The sequence below is a fragment of the Sesamum indicum genome, linkage group LG7, assembly GCF_026168435.1.
Source record: "Sesamum indicum cultivar Baizhima isolate 11 linkage group LG7, ASM2616843v1, whole genome shotgun sequence".
Lineage (NCBI taxonomy): Eukaryota > Viridiplantae > Streptophyta > Magnoliopsida > Lamiales > Pedaliaceae > Sesamum > Sesamum indicum.
Window position 1 is genome coordinate 9,938,088 of NC_142663.1, and position 24,553 is coordinate 9,962,640.

A 24,553-nucleotide genomic window follows, 5' to 3' on the forward strand; every position below is an offset into this window, starting at 1 on the left:
TTCTGAAGGAAAATCCCCATACATTGAAAAACTAGACACTCAAAAATTCTTTAGAGGATTTTATAGCTATATTAATAATTAAAAGAGTTGGAGAAATTTTCAATGATTCCCATTTGCTTTCTAGTTTCTTATTTATAATAGTTCATGGACTTTAAATTCGGACTTCAGATTTGTGTTAGATACGTCATTGAGTTGGTCGTCTGCTTTGGCTCCCACTTTTCAGATATGACTATTATGCTTTGTTGGCAACTGCTTTTCCAACTGTTGCAATCCTATTTTTTCAGACTAGGCCTGTTTTATTTGTTTTTGTCAATAGTAATTTTTTTGATTTTTTAAATTTTGAGGTTTTAGCTTTATCCTGTAAAATTTTTTTAGTGTCTTTCACCTTTCTTTGGTTAGGATTCAGATTTCTTTGGGTCACTTAGACTTTTGTTCCAAACAAATAAATAAAAAATAAGTCAATCGTAAATGTAGTTTTTATTTATTTATTATTAATATCTATAAATTCGATAAATTTTAATTGATGAAAAGATTTATTTGTTAGAATAAAGCAAAGCTTTTTTAAGCTATAGATATTTATGTAATAACACCAAATTTGATGGAATTTAATTATTATTATTTTTAGGGATAATTACACTCCCCTCCCTTGAGGTTTATTTTAATTACACAGAGACCCCTTGTAGTTTGAAAAATTACACCTAGTACCCTTACTTTTATTTTGGAAAAAATACAAGCAACCTCTTATGATATTGCAAATGAGCAAGTTACCCCCTTAAGAAAAAAAATAGAGATTTACCTCCCTATATTTTTTAAAATACAATAATTTACTCCCTATAATTTTTAAAATGAAGCAATTTACCTCCATGTAATTGATCACTTCTGTCAAGTGTTTTGACATCTTTTAGAATTGGAGGTATTAGGTGTTACATGAAATTTATATGTAATTAGATAAATTTTAGGATATCTTCGTGTAATTAGATCAAATTTCGAGCAGTGGTGTAATTATCCTTATTTTTTATTTATATATATTTTCTCTCATTAAATGAATTATATAGATTTTGTGCTTGCTCGCTCGCTCTCGGACACTTAGTCATGGCAAATTTAGGTCCTACTGATGCTAGTGCCGCCAAAATCGAACCTGGCCTTGTTGAGGCTACTGTTGCAGCGCCGTCTCAGGGGAGATTACTGTTTTCCGAAGAGTCAGGCGGCTGCGCTCCAGGAGACGCAGCAGATGCTTCTGATGATTCTGGAAACAACGGTAAGCACTTTCCCGGACAAGAAGACACCCGCCCCGTCGTCGTCCAAGAACCTGGTGCATATGACACCGACTTGCCTAACAAACCGAAGATGGGTGTCCCAGCAATTATAGAACAAACTACAGCCAAGATACAAGAAGAAGAGCAGGTTCAGTGTTCGGAGAAATGCGCGCTTAAGAATCCAATGATTGACGACACTGCATTTATCCAGGTTTCCCTTCTCGGAAATGGGAAATGTGATGGTGACGGTAATGGTACCGAGAGGAATAGGAAGCCGGAAGAAACCAAGGAGATAAAGGAGAAGAAGCCTAAACGAAGAGGAGGAAGGGCTAGGAAAAACAAGGACTTTTTGAACTTTACCCCCAATGAAAAGAATGAGAAGAGACTGCAGTATTCAAGAAAGGAGATGGAGGCTCTGAGGTTTCAGGAGTTGGAAGATCAGAAGAAGAAGTGGGTTGAGGTGTATTGCGGTCTCGGTCAGCAGGTGGCTCAGGAGTATGATGGACTGGCCGAATTGGCTAACATTCATCAGAAGCATGGTGTGCCGAGCTTTGACTTTGATCCTCGGCCCCAGTTCCTGAAATCAGCTAATTTGGGTATGTTTTTCTACTATTAGTATTATACATTTTATTCTTATGTTTTGTTTGGGATTTGTTATGCTTCAACCAAGATCTTTTGCTACCTTGTTCAATGAAGAGATGACTCTCACTGGGGCACATTCTTGTTATTCCTATTACTTGTTATTTGATCTTCTTGATCTACATTCTATAAATTGTATGGCAAATTTGTTATTTCTTTGGTGGATCATCCTTCTGAATATTTGCTCATGTTATCCATGTTTCTAGTGTTGTGCTTTGTATTTTTCGTAAGGTGCTTTATTTGGTGGAAGTGTTCCAGAAAAGATACTTCATTTTGTGATAATTGCAAACTAGATTGAGAATGCATGATGGAACTATGTAAGGGATCAAAGATCAAATGCGATAATTACTCTAGAGTTGCCTTATAGCAGTCCAAATCAGACAGAACATCTTTGCGGGTGCTTCAAATTTTGAATCATCATTTTTTATGGTCAAGCATGCTTGTTTAATCTCTACCTTTATTTTGTTTTTGAGTAAGCTTTATCTGGAGTCTTAAAAAGGCAATTAATTTAAAGCTGACAGCTAATCAAAGGTGTATCCGTTATCTTCATGGTGTGTGTCTATATATTATCCTACATCTTCTGTCATCTTCTTTTCTTTTCCTATTTCTCCTCTCTTGCTCATATCTGTTTATTTTAGGCTGTTAGATTATGGGAATAACCTATATGAATGTTGATCCTTCTTCGTCCCTCCCTCTAAGAATTTGCTTGCATCTTTTCTTTTCTTCTCTAAGTTGTTTTTGTTGTGTGTGGTGGGGGGAAATGGTGGTTGTTTTGAGGGGTGGGTGGGGTGGGTTCCTGGTTTTTAATTCTTTTGCCACATGTGTTACTCTTGTTTATCAATTTGATGTTCTATTTTTCTGTGTTTGGCGGTATTATGACTGCAACGGGAAATAGAAACCATCTAAATATCTTTGTGTACTAAAAAATGACCTAGTTATAACCTTGTTTGTGAAATACCGGAAATATATCTTTAGTTTGCTACTAAAAATAGAATCAATAGGACTCTTATCCCTGCTTAAGTGCATAATTGCCTAGTTTAGCGCATTGGGATTAGGAATCAGTATCCTGTATGTGGATCATTGTATAGCTATGCACTGATTTTGAACCAAAAATATATAGGAATTTACATTTGTGAATTTGAGGGTGCTAGGTGCCTTCTCTTGTAAAATGAACAGAAATTTGATTTGGAATATTGAGTAGTTATTACTTGAATGATGGAAATTTGGTTTTTGGATGTCAGATGATCAACTTGTATAATTTTCTTTCAGTTTCAGTATCTTTGTTTAGTTATATGATAAGATTGCACTAACATTGCATACATTTTTCAGGTGAAGACTGCCTGAAGTTTGCTGATAACCAAGCTGAAAATTTGAATACATCAGATCCTGCCTCCTCTCCTCCTTATATTGATGAAATTGACTGCTCGGTTGTGGAAGGAGAGTGCAGCCAAGATGATGATAGTGATGAAGACTACAGTAGCATTCAGAGGCCAGCCTTTTTGGTTAAAGGAGAACCTGATTTTGATTCTGGCCCTCCCCAAGATGGACTTGAGTATCTTAGGCGTGTAAGGTATCATTTAAGCTTCCAAGATTGTGTGGTAATGCAATTTGTCTGAATGTTTTCTTTGTGGTTTTACTGAATGTTGTCACTGAAGATCTACGTAATGCATGCTGGGTCATTCTTTTGCTTGTGTATGTTGTTTCTGTTACTATAGAGAAGAATGATACACCTTGTTGGTTTTGTTATTTTCAAATACTTAAATATTTAAGTATTTCCCGGTTTAGTTTCTCCCAATAGAAACAAACAACACAAAATTGGGCTAATTTTCTTATAAATATCAATTTTGTGGTTGTCATGGAGACATATATCATTGCCATCTCAAGTGTAATAATTTTATTTCATGTTAGTTGCATTACTAACAATGGTATATATAAGCATTTTTGCCAATTTTAGTTCCACTCAATAGAATAAACAACCGAAAATAACTGCTAAAAGATTGTGGCTTAAATCTCGTATATAAATCAATTTTCAGTTTATAGTGACGTATGTCATACCATCTCAAGTGTAATAACTGCTATTCCATTTTTAGTTGCATTAATAACTCTCTAGAATACTGATCTTAGTACTGCTGCTTGGTGTTATCATTTAGACAACAAAATGCAATAAATCACAATGGTAACAATGGAGCTTTTTAGGGCTAAAGTGGCATTTTGCGATGAATTCCACCCTTTTTCCAGGAAAAGATAGAAAAGCTTACTAGTGTTTCAGGTACTTTATTGTCTGGAAACCAACCTTTTACTTGATGTATTTACATGTTATGATTATGTGATACTGTTTGGTATGACTCGCTAAACTTTTGCATCTGTGGTTGTGTTTTTTTTCATTTCTTTCTGTCCGAGATTTAGCTTGTCCACTCATTTGAAACTGGATATCATCCAGAAACAGCTCCAGCTCATGTCTGAGAGAAGGCATAGCATTCCGGTGTAAGAAAGAAATAACTTGTAGCCCTAGAAGATACTTGATGCCCTTAGTTTAGAGAAGTGGTTGGTGGGCTAACATGACGATACATACTTAATATATGGGCTTGAGAATTGGTTTAGACCTCGCAAGTTCGACATGAGATCTTCTGAATTGCTTGGGTTTTTGAGTGAGTCAAAGGTAGGGCTGATGCCTATTAGGGACTATACCAATGAGAAAGATGTGGTGCAAAGAGTTGTCTTATCTTTGATATAATAACATGCCGTTGTTTGACGGATTTACATCTCGATACTATGCAATAAAGAAGTTTAGACTGGTGTTCGAATTGGGAAGATATTAGAAAATATTCAAACTGGTTTTCAACCTGGGGGGATTTATGAAAAGATCCGAACAAGTACAGGTATTAATTGTATTGAGGTGTTATCAGATTAGTTGATTGGTTATCATAGTACTGCTGGCTCCTTTATTCTAGTTAGATTGCTCGTCATAGATTGACCCTACGTGTTTGAAACTTAATTGACGTAGAAGTTTGGCAATCTGTGATGCGGACAATTATCCATGTGTAACTTTTTCTTGAAGGAGGACCTCACAGTGATTACTATTTTCATTTTCTACTTTGAAAATAAGTGTCCTGGGACCTAATTCATAAGTGCATTACTTGTTTTATAGGTGGGAGGCTGCTAGAATCCCCAAGGTAACAGTTGCTAAGGTTAATATAATCAAAGAACAAAGTCCCTATATGCCTCAAGTTCCTGACATCATGATGTGCCCGGAGCACTTATTGCCGCTCAAACAGTGGGAGGACAGCTTTCTTGACGATTTTTCAGAGCTGAGACTGGTAAATATTGTTGATCCTTCCTTCTTTTTTGTTATGGCCTTAGTTTCTCTTTCGATGGATTTTCATTTGATTTGCATAAAGTGAGGCCTTACATACACGTCTTTGTCACTCAAACCATATATAGGATGCCCCACAGAATGAGGAACGAGTCGAAATATTGTGACACTTTAGTGCTCATACTTGAATAAAAAACATGGAGCTTGAGTCTCGAGAGGCTAGTCAATTATCTATTTGTCAAATATCTATGTAGACAAAACTGACATGTATTAAAAATACTCACATTCAATTGGAAGCACAAGAAACTAGTTTACTCTGTCTCTATAAAGTAGAAGAGAACCAAGCATCAATTCACCGAAGGAAGCATGTTGGTGGACCAAGGGCAAGTCATGATCAGACTCATCAAAGCTTGGCTCCACATTGAACTTTTATTCGATCACCCAAGTTTAGCCATAGGCAGCTGGGCCACTCAGTTGTCCCATCAGCTATCGCTTTATCATCATGAAGAATTAGTTCTTATAAGCTGTCCAGACTTTCTCAAGATTTGACAAGATTCTTTGCCACTGATGAAAGAACAATTGATTCGCCGAAAGTGACGATGAGAACTAGTTGGAGATAGAGCACTAGGATGATTTGAATTTAGATAAACTGGGAAAGATAACAATTCAAGTCCGAAATGGTAGTGAAAAATGTATTTAAGTATTGGAGAATGTAAATACAAACATAAGTCGGTACGCACAAGATGCAATAAAAGAACCTACAAGTTGCTTTTACAGAGTTAGTAAAAGAATCAACTACTAAATATAAATTGACAAGTCGACCAAGAAATGATTTTATTTCAAGTGAGTAGAAATGTAAAGTTTATATTTCTTTTTGCATGTCTGTATTTCTCCACGCAATTCTTTGCTTATGAGCAAGTGAACATAGAGTTATTTGTATATGTGCAAACACACCAAGATTGAAGAAGAACCAAATATGGCAACCATCCTTCTTAAAATAAAAGAAACAACTTTTAATTAAGATTATAATCTTATCTTCACAAATAACATTTTCTAGCTTGTTCATGCTGTAAAAAGAATAAAACTACCCTTAAAGAACACTAATAAAGAAATATAATAACCTTAGCAATTGAAATATGTTGTATCTCATAATATAAAGAATTTAGTGATCCCATTGGTTCTTAATTTATTACAATCTTATTGCATAAGAACCGAATGTTTTTCAATGTGTTTATTTTCCAATTGACAATTGTACTTTTCATCCCACTGGATAGAAGGTCCACATATGTAGTCCAAAGTTAGACTGGTTCAATAAATTTAGTCCCAAGTTCAAAAATCATGCACGAAGCCTTTTTTTTTAAAAAAACAATAAATTAAAATCTACCGTTAAGAAACAAATGTATACAGTTAGTTTCCCTTTTCTTTTTCCTTCTCTTTTGGAGTATGAAATGTATATTTAAAGATTTTTTTGTCAAAATCCACTTTTAAATATAAAGGAGGACAAAATAGAAACTAGTAACATCCAAGAAGATATGAATTTAAATAAATAATTGTAGCTTGTTTCACTTTTAGATGATGTGAAAATTATTTTTTACTAAGTCACATGATTTTATCTATGACACATTGTAGAAACTACTATTTAATAATTATGAATATGCCATAATTTATTATAGTTTTCATTTCTTAATGGCATAACATAATTTCTTACTTATGTCTACATTCGGTTTCCACTTTGAAATAATTTTCAAATTGAATATCATTATTAAGATGAAGTACAACTCCTAGAATATAGTATTTACACTAACGGTTTGACCAAAAAGAATCAGAGCTGTTTAACTATTTTTTAATGCATGTATTATGTTTGTATAATCTGAGTTTTTACTGGTGGAGATTATTACTTACATGATCAATTAATTTGCACAATAGTTGAAAAATGTGTACAGTATATGTATGGGTGAATAATTAGAAGTTACTTGCTACTCTGAATTGAACACTTGATGCTCATATCATACTTGTTAAACAACATACTTAAATTTTAAAATATTTTATATTTTTCTTCACGGTTATTTTTATTTGAAATCTAAATTATGCATTAAATTATTTATAAGTATTGATATATATTTTACAATTGATAGATACAGATTTTAATAATTTTGAAAATATTAGTTATTACTGCATAGTTATGTCTATCTTGTATCATTATATCATAATTGTTAATTAGAATTATGTAGTGAAGCATACAAAATATGTTAAGATAATCCTCTAGCATATTAAGTACATGAATAAAGCGTGTTCGTGCTGTATCGTATCATGTCCATGTACATGCATCATAGCCGGTTAATACTTTTAAAATATTATTTTTGTTTAAAAAATTAATACTACCGTAAATTTATAAGTATGAGACAATACTATTATTGAAAGCTAATCTTATTTTTCCAATTTATATGTGCATGTTTTAGGCATTGAAATATTAAAAATTTCAGAATACGTGTTACTTATATAAATATATAAACTATTTACATTATTTTTTTTAATTTATAAATATCAAGTTTATGTATTATATGCACGTATAAATAACTTATACATATTTTTTGTATATGTAACAATTATACATAAAATATACAAAAAAAAATTAAAATAATAATAATAATAGGGGGGGTTTGAAGTGAGTTCAGGCAACTCGGATCCGCCCCGGACCCATTTAAGGCCTCAAACCCCACCCCAACTGGGTCTGGTCCTACCCGGATGCATTGCCATCCCTACACATAATAAAGAATCCACCCACAAGTATTGGTATTATAAATAATCCATTGTTATGCCATTTCCCCTTTTGATTGAACTCGAATTACAGAATTTCCTTTCAGATATTCCAGAATTATTTGCAAAGTGTGCAATTGTTATGTCCTTGAGCCATTCATGAACTCACTGCTCAACCGAGAGCTATCTATTACATTGGGTCTTGTATGAGATAAATAAATTAGATGCCCTACGAGTCTTTTGATAGTGGCCATCTGCAATTGTATTTCGATCTTCATTTCTTCTAACTTGTGCTTTTGTTCCAGCGGATACTAGGTCAAGATCCCTACTTTCTGATCTCTTTCTACGAGTCTAGCACATTTTCTTTGTGATACGCCTTTGTTTAGGATATGACACCTCACTTCCAAGTATCACAACTTTCACTAACTTTTTTAATTTCGAACTCCTTCGCCAAATTTTTCTTTATTTTTGGCTTTTTGACATGATATCTTGACTTAAAATAATGCTACCACATATACCAACACAGAAGTAAGCTGACATTCTCTAGATTGCCCGTCCCATCATTAGCATTGTCTTTGTAAACCTACCACACCATGCTCTTGGTAGTTGTTTCAGACCATCAAATGGCTTCTTGAATCTGTGGACTTTGTTCTCTTAAACTCTCCCTTTACTCCCAATGTTAGCAGCATGAAAGCATCTTCCACCAAACCTCTTAGAAACTTTGTTCTTGTGTCAAATTCGTATTATGCTGAGGATGGAATTGTTTGAGAAAGGCTGTAGCTTCAAAGATTTAGATACATAATCTTCAGGAGACTACTTAAAAAAAAGGCTAGTTTAAAAAAAAGAATTAGAAAACATTCGCAGTCCCACGGGCAATTGCTTTGGAACCATATGAGAAATACAAAGAAAGAATTTTATATAATCGGTAATGAGATAGTACAATGGAAGATTCTAAATAGGCTTAAGTTGAACTGGTCAAAGATAATCTTGTCTTGATAATATTGTTGAACCTACCAGTATCATTCACATAAAAAAGAATCTACCGTTGAGCGTGACACGTGATCTTGAACAAGAAAAACTGAAGGGGGTGTATGTGTATAACAAAAATATGTAGTTTTAGCACCGTGCAGTGCAAGATTTGCTATTGTATCTTAACATTGCCATATGGAACTGAAAACATCTATCTTCTTTCAGGCTTTTATGCGTATTGATCTTCAGGGTTCCGGTGAAGAAAATTCAATCAAATTGCAATCTGTTCAAGTAGAAGATATTTTGGTTCAGATGCTTGAAAGTGCTAGCTTTGAGAAATTTGATATAACATCTAAAGATGATTCCAGCTCCTCCGAAGCTTCCTGCAAATTGGAGGCAAATGATACCAAAGTTGATCCACATTCTTCTCAAAAACACAGTATCATAAGTGATCCACCTACCCTCTCTATGATTTCGAAAATGGATTCTGCTGCTCGAATTTCAATGCTAAAAAGACGAATAAGCTCCATAGAGAAAATGAACAGATTACCTCTCAATGATAGTTTATGGTTGTTTGCACTTTGTGCTGCAGTGGATTGCCCCCTTGATGCCGACACAAGTGCAGCCCTTAGGTCTCTACTCCGAAAGTGTGCAAGCTTGCGAGCTGCAAAAACAGAAGTAGACGACGAAGTTATTATTCTAAACATTCTTGTGACTATATCAGGGAAATACTTTGGACAGTTAGAGAAGTAACTAGGATAAGGTTTCCACCTGAGGCTTCCAAGTTGGATCAAATTTCATGCATTACTGGTACAATTAGCATGTAGAAGATGCATTTCTGAGCTGTCCCATTTTCCCCTCTTTTTCTTCCCTATCATTTGCTACAGCTTTTCTCCTTTCTCAAGTATTCATAAGAAAACCCCACATCGTGAGCTTTGTCCACTGCTAATGTACACTTTGCTAATCGCACTTTGGTCTTTCTTAGAGGGTCAGGAATACTATAACTATTTATAGTGTGGACCTTGCCTATGGAGTCTAAGATTGCCTAAGAATGCTTAATACCGCTACCTACCTCAGTGCTCATCTTGTGTCTGCAGCTCTAACTCATCTTCATATTCCGCAATACCTCCGACCTATAATGCACGGATACGGCGATGCCAACACCACAGCATGAAAAGTTAAAAAAAAATGACACAACAGGGCAAGCACTAGCATGGCTATGTTTTTTTATTATATACATGTTCTTAATTTCTCGTCAAATTAGAATATGTAATAAGAAAAATATTAACATAAAAACATAAATTAAGCACGTTTTTATGTCTAAATTCTTAACCAAACGTGAGTTAAAAAATATACATAAATTATTTTAATCTATAGATAATAATAATAAGAATAATAATAATGATGATGAAGATGATGATTGAACAATTTTAATTATTTTTTATTATTTTATTTATATATATATATATATAATAAGATCAATTACTGTTTTTATACTTTGGTTGGAAAGATTCGTCTTTAAATTTTTTTATTTTATTTTTGTGTACAATGAGATTTACCTCTTTTAAAAAAATAACCTATGTTTACTAACTATATAAAATTATGTGCAAGTATTTTAATAATTTGATGTATATATATTTTTATTTTTTTACTACTTATATTACTATTAATTTAATTAGTGGTTTATATTTATAATAATAAATTAAAATATTGTACTATATGTTTAATATATTTTATAATTAATATTATAATATTTAATATAAGTTATTTATTATAATAAAATTTTATTAAATTTATAGAAAATTTGAGCTCTGACTCGAGCTCGTTGGACAAGCTGACGAGCTTGAGCACATCATATATAGTTCGAGCTTGATGAAAATCGAGCTAACGAACTTGAGCTCGAGCTCAACTCGTTTACGCTCCTATTTTTAGTCCAAAGGATATATTTTTTCTTAACATTTTTTACATTTTAAATTCAATTTAAATTTTTCTTAATTGAAAATAACATATTTTAATTACAATAAATTAAAATATAATTAGTAAGTTAAATAATTCAAATTTATAAGTTGCATTATTTAACTTCTAACACCACTGCAATGATTTTTCATCTAATTATTCATTATGCCCATTAAATAGAAGAGACAGGAATGTTTATTGAATTTCATAATTACTATTTCTCTTTCGATGGGTTACAACAGTAATGTGTTTCGTAAACATTTCGAAAAGAAAAATACAAATATTCTTTAATTATGCTTAAAATACTCGAGGCAAATCATACTTTAAAATTATTCTTATTTACCAGTATCACAAAGTTGATACAACTTTTTACTATGAGAACGAAGTTCTTATATTTATATATACTCCTGCACATGCATCTCATAAACATCTCAACTGCTTGCATAACTAAAGGAACTAGGACAGTCTCAATGGCCATTCCCGGTCCGCAACAATGGCTCTCTTCCAGTCTCTGACACATCTCTTCCCCAAGCCCTCTCCTTCCAGATGTTCTCGACTTCCTCAAATGTCAAACCCTTTGTCTCCGGCACCAAAATTGCCACAAATGCAAACGCAGCAACAGCCACCGCAGCGAGTATCAAGAAAGTCGGGCCAGTGCCGACGGCCTCTGCCACCGACAGAAAACTTTGTGCTACTATGAGATTTGATATCCAATTCACAGTAGCTGACATGCCTCCGCAAAGTCCTCGATAGGCTTCCGGGTATATTTCTGAGTTGACAGTCCACGGCACAGGGCCCATGCCGGGTGCAAAGAAAGCAATATAAAGAGCCAAACCAACAACTGCAATCCAACCATAGAGCGCGTTCATGGAACCATATGGCTCCAAGATAAATGCCACAGCAAGGATAATAAGAGATATGGTTACTCCAGATAAGCTACTGAGTGCTAATTTCCTACGACCAACATGATCGATGAGGTAAATTCCAAGAATTGTGCCCAGGGCGTTCATGAATGCAACAATGAGGGACAGCAGAAGTGCTAATTGGTTGGAGTTAAAGCCAGCCATCTGAACGATGGTTGGGCTGTAATACATGACAGTGTTGATGCCAGTGAACTGTTGGAATGCCTGCAAAATCAAGATTCAAGTTTCACTACCTACAAATTCCTGTGGAAAACAAGTTTTGATATAACAAAGTAACTTAAACCACTTTGACCTATCTGACTTGAATCTGTTTCACAGATAATCCGTGCCTTTACTTCTTTTGAGCTCAGATGGATTAATGCAGTTACATACAAGTGGACATTTCACCCACCTCCCTGACCTAATTCTGTACCATCACCACAATGGTTTACACACTACAGAAACAAGGGTGCGTGTATGACAAGAAAAATACCCTTTAAAATAGGTTACATTAGTTATGACAATTATTGGGTAACTAGCTAACAAGTAGTAGCGTTAATATTACCTGCAGCCCAGCTCCAGCTAGAAAAGCAAGCCTTAGCTCTTTCACTCTGAAGACATCAGAGTAACTGACACGAGTCTCTCTTTGCCGCTCCTCGACAAGTGCAGTAGCGAGCTGATCAATCTCCTCTTCCAACCGATATGGATCATAAATTTTTGAAAGGACCACAATGGCTTCAGACTTATCCTTCTGTGAGAATTCAGCAAGATGTTAAACGAAAAATATATATGATAAAAGGTCTCAAGAAACACAGATGTGCTAGAAACCAAAACTGCACCTTCAGATAAAGCCAGCGTGGAGACTCTGGCAAAAATAGCATAAGAAAAAATTGAATAATAGCAGGCAACCCGGATACCCCAAGCATCCAGCGCCATGTACCTGGAACCTGTTAAATATAAACACAAAAATTCACCAACAATCCAAGCAAATATTTAACTCATTTCCATTACATCATTAGCTGTTATTCTCCAGAAAATCATTTTTCCAGCAAGTTTTGTTTTCCAGTTATACCACCCTTATCTGGCTTATCTTCTGCTATTGACCTACTTACATAAAAGAAAACAGCTATTTGAGAAAACATGCACAAAAGTTCACAAGATTTAAGTAGAAATACACAAGAACGACAAACCACAAGTGGCTTCAGAAATAAGGTTCAGAGAATTAACAAGCAGGAAACCTAATCTAAACCGTGACATGGTAAGTAAGCAACCAGTGGAGGTAGGCCATGTAGAGTGCAGATCTCCAGAAGTTAGTCCCTTTCATGCCAAGATATTCCACCAAAGTTGGAAAAGGCTATTAGTGTATTTGAATCAACAAAAAATAGCTAATTCAACCCAATTTCCTGAAAAGGAACAAGAAAGAAACTCATAGGGTGACTTGCTCAAGGCCAAAAGAAATCAGCCTCCAAGCCCACCTCCACATCCCCAACCCGCACTACATAGCCTGAATTTCAGCCATCAAAAATTTGAGAAATGGTGTGTCAACAAATTCTAAAGTCAATGTTCATCCACCACAACCACATTTTTTTTATTTATCAATAGATCCTAAAAAAGAATAGATGTTTTTTTTCTGGCTATAAAAGGGTTGGAGTAGAATAAGGAGCTAAATTCTCCTCATACGCAATTGGAAGATCAACTATGACATCACTTAATCCTCAAACCTTTACTGGCGGAAACTCAATGTGTAAGTAGTAAGTCAACAAAGGAGGAGATAACCCTTGCATTGCGCACTGATGACGATAGACATTAGTGTTAAAGCAAGCACTGGATAGATCGGAAAAAAATAAATTACATATGAAAAAGTATAGGTCTTTCTAAACGATATAACATGTGTTTTATAAGCTAAAGTTGACATATAACCCACAAGGCATAAGAATTTTCAGCTAATAGAATGTGTCAGCCAGTACCGGACGTTATAAGCATCAACCATTCACTTCCAGGAATGCCAATAGCCAAATTGCAGTTGGCATAACCTCAATATTCTGCAAGAACCAATCAAGATGCATCTGCTACAAAGTGAAGCTGATTTTCTTGGTGAAGAGGCACCAGATAAAGTTACCAAGCCATACACAAGAATAATAGATTTATTACACTGACAAGTACGAATAAAAATCTTGCAGCCTTTCGCTAACACTGCTTCTGCTCCCAAGCCTCTACATGAAAGTTCAAAACATTCTTAACACATAAATTCGTGCATATTTGTCAACAACCACGACGCTTAGGTCAATAATTAAGGAACAAACCTATAAGTGTCATTAAGAGAGTAGCTGACGCAGCAAAAAATTATTCTAATTTCTTAAAGTTCTGTAACAAGGTCTACTTACAGAGTGGCATATAATAAGTAAAAAAAAAAAAAAAATCAACCACCAATTTGTTGTCGACCAAGTTACTCTCTAGCACAAGTTGAGGGCTTCAGCAAGCATGCATATGGTGAAAGGACATGTATACAATGTTCTCTTCTAAAAGATAATGCTGACTCTGCCGTTCTACAAAAGTTGGTTCCAACTAAGAAAGGTACAATTTTTCCAGATAATAATAAAAATGCACAACAGTCTTTGCACACTGCTAGGATATTAGAATTCCAAGAATAAAGCTACGCTGCGTTATTTATTATATGGGATTGACAAAATCTATCTGAGACATTACTTAAAAACTAAAAAAAGAAGAAACTGTTATAAGAGAAAGGCAGCATAGTAAAAGCAGATAACCAAGGCAGTAAACTGACCTCAGTAAAAGCAAGATTCACAAGGTAAGAAAGAAATTGTCCACCAGTAATCATCAGAACGTTTGTGCTCACTAGACCACCCCTAATTTCTGATGGAGAAGCCTCAGCGATATACACTGGAGCAGTGACAGATGCTACACCCACACCCAGGCCAACCAAGAGCCGCCCTAGAATAAGAACGTAAGGATTTGGAGCTGCTGCCATGACAACGGATCCAAGTGCAAACACAACATCTGCAGAGAGAGTAGCTTTTTTCCGCCCGAAAGCATCATTAATCCAACCCCCTACTGCAGCTCCAATCATGGCACCAACCAAAGCCATGCTGACAATTGTTTCCTGGAAATGTATTGAGTTAAAACTTTAAAAGATAATGACTCCAAAATTCTATTGGAATAAACTACTCATAAATGCTGAAGAACTAAGGAGGTTAAAATATCCCACTATATAATTGGCTAAATCTTTCATTGCTTGATAGCATTATAGTGGGAGAATGAATTCAAATTTTATGTAAGTATGACGAATGGTTTCCACAGAATAAAATCCTAATGAAAAATAACATTTTCATACATCAGGAGTTAAGAAACAGTGGAGACAAAAGAGATTGAGAGACAGTAGCATTTCACAACAAGTTCAGCTTCCCAATATGAAAAGCAGTGGGAAAAACTGTAAGCTCTGCCATAATTCTAATCAGTCACCTCCAGAATAATTTATCCTTATTAAAGAGCAAATATAACATCCATCATTCAGATTTTTGCATACCTGTAGAAAGCTACTCCGGTTTACCTCCTCAAATTCATCTCGTATATACAGAAGGGCTCCTGATATTACTCCTGTGATCAAATGAAAGACTTGAAAAGAGATTTTGCAAGATAGATACAGATATTAAGTGCTCTAGTCTACTTTAAAGCTAATTGAAAACGAAATAATTTTTTATGCAAGAAAGATGTATGGATAAAGCTTAAAAAGAAGGGTAAATTACAACAACCTCCCCTGAGGTTTGGTATAATTACGAATATCCCCTTGTATTTGAAAAATTACCAATACCCCCTAATTTTAATGGTCGTCTATCAATTAGCCTAATCCGATAGGTTTTTATCCATTTTTTGTGGTGAATAGACCAAAATGCCGTTGTGGATTAAGAATAACAATTTTATTTATTTATTAAATTTTTTTAATGAACAAAGTCGATAATTTTTAAAATTTTTCCATCCACCGCGTCCAATATTTTTTACAAACTTTTAATTTTTTAAATAAAATAACAAAAATACAGTAAGAGCAAAGTTAACAATTTGATACTTCCGTCCAAGGATTACATAATTTTATCAAATATCAAGGGGTGGGGTTATTTGTAATTTTTCAAAAAAAGGGAGGCATTCGTAATAATGCCAAATCTTAGGAAAGGTTATTGTAATTTATTCTAAAAAAGAATATACACAGCAATTCTTAAATGCTATAACTACAGAAAGACCACACCAGACGCTGCAGACTTCATGAAAGTACACAAAACGAGTGTGGCTATCGCAATGTCAGAGGTTCGTTTGTTGAATTTGACAAGTACAAGAATAGCCAGGGCCTAAAAAGTTGATAAATATTTTATTTTATCAATGACGTGAAAAACAGAATATATCATAGATAAAATATCATGGGACATTATTTCTCCTTTCACCAAGACCCTTTTGTCTCAGCAACATGGTCATCCAGAGATTGAATTAAAAGAACACAGAAAGAGAGCTGTTCCAAATGCAAGTCAATCTCGTTGCATAATCAAACAAGGAAAATTTACACTATCAAAAGTATTTGGCATCTATTAAAATACTAAATTTATAGATACTTATTTTCTAGGGTTTGTCTTTGGCACCAAACCATGGTTTTTAATTTAGTAGAAAAATGTTTCTTCTTCTTGTTTTGGTTTTAGCAAAGAAATGTGCATTACTTTCTAACTTTTTGTTCTTTTTCTTCTTATAAAAGATTCTTTCCTTTTAAAAAAAATAACAAAAACTTTTAATGTTCCTTTTAAAATAACTTTTTTAAAAATGTGTGCTTCTTCCTCTTTTTAATTGTTTTCCCAAAGAAACGCATATTCAATTTATGCGCCTTTCGTCCTTTTTTTGATCTTTGATTTTTATGTTTTAATGAGAAAACACGAAACCATTTTATTTATTTTTTAAAGGTCAAGTATATATGTTGATTATAGTATATGTTACCTAAATACATAGAAACAAATATTTTATTCTTTACTAGAAATATAATCAAATTTCCCATGTTTCCTGAAGTATGTTTACATGGGGTTTGTATATGGGTATAGTAATTCTCCTTTTGTTCTATATTTATTGTCTGGAATGAGTGTATAAATACTACTTTTTTACTTAAGTATGTTGGCATGGAGTTGGTGTGTAAGTGTACTAACTCTACTTTTGTACTATGTCTATTGTCGGTTTTATTCAAGTTAAAAATGAACTTCTGGAATAGACATGATTCATTTTCCATTTGTAAGTTTTCGAATTATATCAATGTATATTGTTATCATATGTTGGAAACTGACTTGACATTTAACCTTAAATGTTTATAAGGAACAAATGTAAATTAAACAAATTATATTATTTAAAGTTTTTTCTTAATGAGACTCCCACCTACTAATGAAATGTATGTGCAAGCAATTTCAATTTATTGTTTAGGGGTGTTCATGAATTAAACACACCGAACCGAACTGAGATCGAAAATTCGGTGTGTCCTAAAACCGAACTGAAAAATTCAGTTCGATATTTGATTTTTATTTTCTTGAAAATTCAGTATTTGGTTCGGTTTCTATTTTTAGCATTGAACATACTGTACCGGTTACTGAAATAATTTTTATTTTATATTAATTACTTTTACATTATTTTTACTTTTTAAATATTTAAAAAATAAATAAAAAGTGTAATTATTATTTTTAATATTTAATATTTAATTACTTTTTTATTTTACTAAAAAAAGTATACCAAAAAAAGAAATTGGTATATTAGCAATACCAAACTGAAACTGGTTTAGTTTTACCGAATACACAGCCCTATAATGTTGTTCTTGGCCAAATCAATTGTTCTACACAGCAATCGTCTTTGATACTTTTTTTTTTTTTAATAGGAATCGTCTTTGATACTCTTGATTTTTAAAGTTTTATGTAACTACCTTTATCAAACTATTTCCAATCAAATTAAAATAAAATATAATATATTTACAAAATATAATTTAACATCTACAATATAAGTTATCCTCCACCAAGAACAAAAAGACAAGGGGTTCTAGACATATCTTTACACAGTCTACTAAAAATACCCAAAAACACACCCATATCTTTCCCTTTCTCTTTCTCTCTCTATCTTTCTAGAACAAACAACATCAAATTAAAAATAAGCCCAAAACAGCCAAAGGAACTTAACAATGAAAATCTCTTAACATAACGCCTGTTGAAATCAAAAACAAATTTTGAGAAAAAATAAAAGACATGGAGTCAGCTACTACTCACCGAATCGCACAAATGATCTTAAAGTTACATTCAATCCAAGAAGCCTGACAATCATTTCCAATAGCATGTTCACATTCAGGCAGGAAAACACACACACACACACACACACAAGAAGCAGCAGCAGCAACAGAAGAAAGCAATTCACGAAATAATGGCGAAAAAAAGGAAGTAATTAATTTGAAGAAAAACCGAGCAATTACCGGTGTCATATCCGAAGAGAAGACCACCAATACCAGCAACAACAGTCAATCCCAGCACATAAGAGTTGCTAAAATACGTGATCCTCCTATTACTCCCTCCCAAATAACCGGAACTCTCCGCAAATGACTGGATCGTCATCTCCCCCCTTACAGATTGACTGATCAACAATCTATTCACGCCGATTCCCGGACAAAATCAACGAAAAAAAATCCAACCAAAATCAGAGAAATGGTGCTCCGATTTCACAAGGGTATCCGTGAAGCGGTTTGAACTACTCACAATCTACAAACAAAAAAAGAAAATCAGCCGGCTGATGCAGCTGCAGAGCGAGGATATGGGAGGTTTTAGTACAAAAAATGAAATGGCAACGCAAATGTAGTGAGCAGAAGAAATGGGAGAGAAAATTGGAAAGGTCTGATTTTGGATAAGCCCCTGTAATAATAATATTATTGTAATTGCCTCAAACAACCAAAATATATTGGAATTGTGGCCTGAGATTTCCTTCAATTTTTTAATTGTCTATTTAAGAAATTGAGTTTTAATTTGTGACTATCATCAGAATCTGATGTATTTTAGTGTAGTAAATCATTCCGTGTGTTTCACGTTATGGGACCCTTTTCCTTCCTAATATATATATATATGTGGATATAAATGTGCAGGCCATTCTTCCTATTGAATTTATATATTTTTTTATTTTTAATTATATTGATTCAATTGATGTATTACTAAAAGAAAGTATCATAATTTTTAGAGTTATTTAGATAATTTCATATTTAACTATGATTGCTCGATCGTTTTATTTTGTCTACAAACAAATATATCCTTGGTTTGCTCCGATGAGATGAGGTGAAAAATGAATGTAGCTAATTTTCAAATTGTTCAATTTTTTTTAACTAATAATAATTATATAATGATCATATCAACATCTCGATAAATTGAGTAACACGTCGATCCAATTCAATAATTATATCAATAGGACCAAGAACAACGAATAAATTATAATAATTCATATAAAGTAAGACAAAGACTCACGTATTTGGTGGGAGTCGAATCCATAACATCAAATTTGTTCATGAAAACTCAACTTGTGATTTAAAATTTTCTGATGTAAATCAGTTAAATCTTTTTTTTTAAACCATTCTTTCAAATCCAAATCAATTAATGCTGACGTAACCATATTAATATTATTGATTATACTTTTGCTAAAAATTTCACTTTCGTTGTATTTGGATAAATGAATTTAAAATTAGAGATTTTATTTTAATTATAAAGAAGATTGTTAATATTTCAACTCTTGTTTCGAATTATATTTTTAAAAATAATAATGTGTTTTAAATTCATTTAGTGTGAAGTAAATTAAAAACTAGTCATTGAGATGGAGACTTTATCTTTTTGTAGTGTGCAGTTGGTATGAATTAAAATTGGTGAAATATTCTCAAATGTCTTCTATTTGACCTCAATTTTTTTTCAAATACTAACTTCAATAAAGAAATTATCTTTAGATATAAAAAAAAAAAAGCAAATATAATTGTAATAATGTGGAGAGAAAGACATATTAGTTTTGAACTATAGCGTGACATGACCATACTTTTATATATATATATATATATTAGCTGTAAAAATACATTCGACGAATGAGTGTAATTTAAATTTTTATTATATTTTTTTATCAAAATAAAATAAGAATAATAAATGCATTTAAAGGTATATTTGTCAATAAATATTTTGCGAACCGAATTAATTACTTTATGAGTCTTATCTTTAGTAAATACTACTAGCGACTGAAGTATATTTTAAGCGTGTGCATAATTTAATTTTTTACTATACTTCAATAAAATTAGAGGGATAATATAAATAAATAACCATACCTAATAAATGAATTGTGTATATGCACAATTTACTCTCGGTTAGTAAGCTCTGCAATAATTCCAGCATTAGGTTTAAATTCTATCCATCTTATTGTGTTATGTAGGACCACAAGACTAATGAAGTGGTTGCAGTAGGATGTAAATGGACTTTTAAACTTAAATTAAAGGTTGATAGCTCAATAAAAAGATTCAAAGCTAGGTTAGTTGCAAAATGTTACAATCAAGTAGAAGGTATAGCCTATGTAAATAGCTTCTCCCTAGTTGCCAAGGCAGTAACAGTTAGATTATTCGCAACAGTAGCTGCAAAATTTAAATGCCATATACACCAACTTGATATTAACAATGCTTTCTTACATGAATCTATAGATGAAGAAATTCATATGCAAGCACCAGAAGGTTATAACATACCAGTATGACATGTTTGTAAGCTTAGAAGATCACTTTATGGACTTAAGCAAGCCTCTAGATAATGGAAATATGAATTTACAGCAAAGCTATAAGCTTTTGGATTCACACAGTCAAAACAGGTTTACTATCTCTTCACCAAAGAGACCTCTACAGGATTTTATGCATTGTTTGTCTATGTGGATGATGTATTACTTGCAGGACCATCAGAGCAAACTATTATAGATATCAAGCTCTACTTGGATAAATTATTCACTATCAAAGATCTTGGGCCAACAAGCCATGTTTTAGGATTGAAAATTGCAAGGTCAGAAAGATGAATTACCATCACGCAAGCCAAGTATATCAAGGTTATAATTCATAACACAGGCCTTTCTCAAGCCAAGACAACTTGTACTCCATTACCACCTGGAATCGGACCTACAACATATGTAGAAGAACCTATATCTAATCCTGAAGCCTACAGGAGATTAATATGCAGACTATTATATCTCGGATTCAGTAGACCTGATATTTGCCATGCAACTCAATAATTGAGCCAGTTTATGCAAAAACCTTGTAAACAACATTGGTGAGCCGCATTGCACCTGGTCAGGTATCTAAAGAGCTCATCACACATAGGAATTTACTTCTCTACTGAAAAAAATTTCAAGGTCATTGCATATTGCAATGTTGATTGGGCCACATGCAAAGATATAAGGAGATCAAGTACAGGTTACTGTATACTTTTTGAAGGTTGTTTGGTCTCATGAAAAACAAAGAAACAAACTACAGTCTCCAAGTCCATAATTGAAGCCGAATATAGGAGCATGGGGAGTACAGTATGTGAATTAACTTGGATCTACAACATCCTTAAAGATTTTCATGTTGAGGTTCCAGTACCAATCCTATTCTTATGTGATAATCAAGTAGCATTGCATATAACAGTCAACCTTGTATTCCATGAATAAACCAAGCATTTGGAAATAGATTGTCATTTGGTAAGAGACAAGTATAAACAAAGGTTTCATTGCACCATCTCACATTTCATCCTAGAAGCAACTGGCAGATGTCTTCACCAAGAGCCTCACTGGACCCAAATTCACCTCACTTATATCCAAGTTGGGTCTGATCAATCTCTTGACCAGTCCCACTTGAGGAGGGGGTGTAAAGAAAGCTCAATCCACTGAACACTCTATTCGTGCTCAATGAAGAATAACAGAAGTTGAAATTAGAAGAAACTCGCTTACAAACTTGCGCTTTTCATAGTATTACATTGATGTAACTATCAACATACATTGTTGAACAACATGGGTGAATCGGGCCATCAAAATTCAGATCAAACCGTTAAGTATGATCAAACTTACAGAAAAATACATTTGGTAAAGTTTTACACTTAATGGATATACGGATGTCGAGATATCATATTCGGAACATAAAAATAATCATTCAAGACAGTGTATCGTTGATTCAGATCATGTGATTTTAAATCTTACCGTCTGATATGAATAATGGACATAGTCTTATATATATTTAAAAATTGATAAAAAAAATCATAAGTGAATTACGTGTCAATTAAAAAAGTATAACACAATACAAATATATATTAAAATATGACATAAAATTTGTATGTGTCATTTTAAATAATAATTTTAATTATAAAAAATATTATAATTTACTTAGTTGTTGATTAAATTTATTTCTGTATAAAGATCACATGTATAAATAAGAGTATCACAATTTATTATTATCCAATATAAAATATATGAGATTGATTAATAATTATAATATATGGTCAATTTTGAGTATAAAATTGATAAAGTATTGAATATGAAATTAAATATATAAAAATTTTAAAAATAAAAATATATACAAATTAAAAATAAAATAAAAAAAAGCTCGCGAGCTCATGAACAGAAAGGATTGAGCTTGGCTCGATTCGAGTTTGAATTTTTCGAGCTCGAATCGAGCCTCGCGAGCCGGCTTGACTCATCTACCTCCCCTAGTGGAGAGCCTACCTAATGTGGCATCCTTACAGTTCATCAAGTAATCTTGGTTAATTGAACATGTTTTTAAACTCCGCCACATCAGGTTCAATATAAAAAAATATGAGCGTAATACCTCTCGCTTGGATTAACAAGATTGGACTTATTATGCTGATCGGTTGAAATTCACTCCTTTATTTTAAACGTTTAAACAAATAATTAAGGGCCACTTCAAATATCCTTTTTCTATTTTACTTTTTTACTAATAAGCGTTTAAAACAACTTTTTGCAAACACCCACTACATAAAACTCAATGATCTAGAACTTCACTTGATTAGTACACAAAAATAGGTTCTACATTGATGCATAAATCTCTTTCAACAAAGAAACAAAACATGGGAAAGATGTCACTGTCAATGGAACGTCTCAATCATGTGTCAATTATGGAAATATGACAGTCCAAATGTGTGGGTGATATGAAATATGTACAAGTAAATGTGGGGACTTCGTACTCATACATAAACGCACCCATCATTTATTTTTTCTTGGCCTTGGCCAAATTTGTCACGTAGCTTTGATTTGACCCAATCCTCATCTCTTTTCTTAGACCCTAAATCATAGCGAGTACCCTTAAAATTTTTAACATAATTAAAAAAAAAATATTATTATTTAAAAAATTATTAATTTTTTTATTTTAACAATTGTATAATAACTAGTCTAATCTGTTAAACTTCATTAAGTTTCTGTCAGTTTTTGTGATGAATTGATCAAAATGTATTGTGAGTGATGAATTATAATTTTATTTATTTTTTAAAATTTTTTGAAATTTTTAATGGACTAAGTCGATAAATCTTCTATTTTTTTTCATCCACTTCATCTGTTTTTTTTTTAAATACAGTCAGAGTAAAGCTGATAATTCTAAACTTTCATCCAAGGATTATATGATTACATCAAATATTAAGAATAGTGATAATTTTCTTAATAATATGGTATTCATAATTATGTTAAACATTAGGGGAATTCGTTGTAATATGTCATTTTCTACATTGCCAAATGTACCTTTCTTTTTTCCCTCAAAACCTCTGTGAATATTTATTTTAATTTTATCATATTTTTATTGTGTGTATATATAATTTTTTTATAAAATAATATAATATATTTATTATATATATGAGTACCTATAACAAGTAATAGAAAATTTAAAAAACACTAGAATGAAAAATTCAATCTATATGAAGATATGCTAAATTCAAAGATTTTTAAATTATTCCACTCTAATTTTGAACTATATTTTATTAAATATAGATAAATTTTAAATTATTTTTAAATAAAGTCATTTGAAATATCCTACTCTATATCTTTTCCGCAAATTCAAATCCATTAAGTCAAATACACCCCGAAATTTTTTTTTTTCTAAAATTCTTTTAAAAAATAATTCTATATTTACACCTTACCCCCCCCCCCCTATTTTCAGAGTCTCCATTTAATTGTAAAATTTTGTACACTATATATTGGTAAAATACTTTATATGATTTAATGACTTATTAATAACTAAATATATTTTCCAAAATGAACATCTCTAATTAAAAGTTGACTAGCAGTAGTGACACATTTGCTATATATTTTTTAATTTGTTCTATATTAAATTTATAAAAAGTTTATTATTTTTATGTGAGAAATAACTTTTTTTGTTACTTACATATTTATATGTAAATTAATTATTTGAAGAATATGGTTTTTGTGATCCCGGGGCACAAAACAGTTGTTAACCGTAGTTTTTGTGGGTGTGGCTAAAAAATTTGTCTTACTTATAATCATGGCAAAAAATATTTTTTATGGTGGATAAATTAACTGTATCGATTTTATCTATGGTAACTACAGTTAATAGTAGATCACTATTTTTAGTCCATAACCGTTAAAAATTTAGGCAGCGGTAAATTTTCTCTAGTGTGTTTATTAAAGGTAGTTTTTGAAATGAAAGTCTATGAATTACTACTTTTTGAATAAATCGATTAAATCATCGACATCAAATATTT

At 32.6% G+C, this 24,553-nt stretch overlaps 2 protein-coding genes across 3 annotated transcripts; one reads left to right on the forward strand and one right to left on the reverse strand.

Annotated features, from left to right (window-relative positions):
* The first annotated feature begins 1,052 nt into the window (after nucleotides 1-1,052).
* LOC105166491 (uncharacterized) lies at nucleotides 1,053-9,811 on the forward strand. 2 transcript variants are annotated; one of them, XM_088882949.1, is made up of 4 exons: nucleotides 1,053-1,852; nucleotides 3,231-3,465; nucleotides 5,044-5,212; nucleotides 9,160-9,811. In XM_088882949.1, the coding sequence occupies exons 1-4, from the start codon at nucleotides 1,093-1,095 to the stop codon at nucleotides 9,685-9,687; spliced, it is 1,692 nt and encodes a 563-aa protein (XP_088739075.1). In that variant the 5' UTR covers nucleotides 1,053-1,092; the 3' UTR covers nucleotides 9,688-9,811. The 2 variants fall into 2 exon arrangements, with proteins under 2 accessions (XP_088739075.1, XP_011084170.1); XM_011085868.3 differs by having other exon boundaries at nucleotides 1,054-1,852; nucleotides 3,225-3,465.
* A 1,398-nt stretch (nucleotides 9,812-11,209) lies between these two features.
* On the reverse strand, nucleotides 11,210-18,746 carry INT1 (inositol transporter 1). The gene is made up of 6 exons (XM_011085870.3): nucleotides 18,280-18,746; nucleotides 15,337-15,407; nucleotides 14,578-14,913; nucleotides 12,632-12,739; nucleotides 12,358-12,543; nucleotides 11,210-12,017 (listed from the first exon to the last, which is right to left on the reverse strand). Exons 1-6 carry the CDS (start codon nucleotides 18,416-18,418, stop codon nucleotides 11,358-11,360), a joined length of 1,500 nt encoding a protein of 499 aa, XP_011084172.1. The 5' UTR covers nucleotides 18,419-18,746; the 3' UTR covers nucleotides 11,210-11,357.
* Nucleotides 18,747-24,553: the final 5,807 nt, after the last annotated feature.

What these genes read in the sequence shown, in the direction of transcription:
- LOC105166491 (XM_011085868.3), top strand. Translation starts at nt 1,093, where the DNA reads ATGGCAAATTTAGGTCCTACTGATGCTAGTGCCGCCAAAATCGAACCT. An exon ending in GAGTATCTTAGGCGTGTAAG is followed by an intron (nt 3,466 to 5,043) that starts GTATCATTTAAG and finishes CTTGTTTTATAG; the next exon opens with GTGGGAGGCTGCTAGAATCC. An exon ending in ATTTTTCAGAGCTGAGACTG is followed by an intron (nt 5,213 to 9,159) that starts GTAAATATTGTT and finishes ATCTTCTTTCAG; the next exon opens with GCTTTTATGCGTATTGATCT.
- INT1 (XM_011085870.3), bottom strand. Translation starts at nt 18,418, where the DNA reads ATGACGATCCAGTCATTTGCGGAGAGTTCCGGTTATTTGGGAGGGAGT. An exon ending in TGAATCTTGCTTTTACTGAG is followed by an intron (nt 12,740 to 14,577) that starts GTCAGTTTACTG and finishes TATATTTAACAG; the next exon opens with GTTCCAGGTACATGGCGCTG. An exon ending in TAGCTGGAGCTGGGCTGCAG is followed by an intron (nt 12,018 to 12,357) that starts GTAATATTAACG and finishes TTGATTTTGCAG; the next exon opens with GCATTCCAACAGTTCACTGG.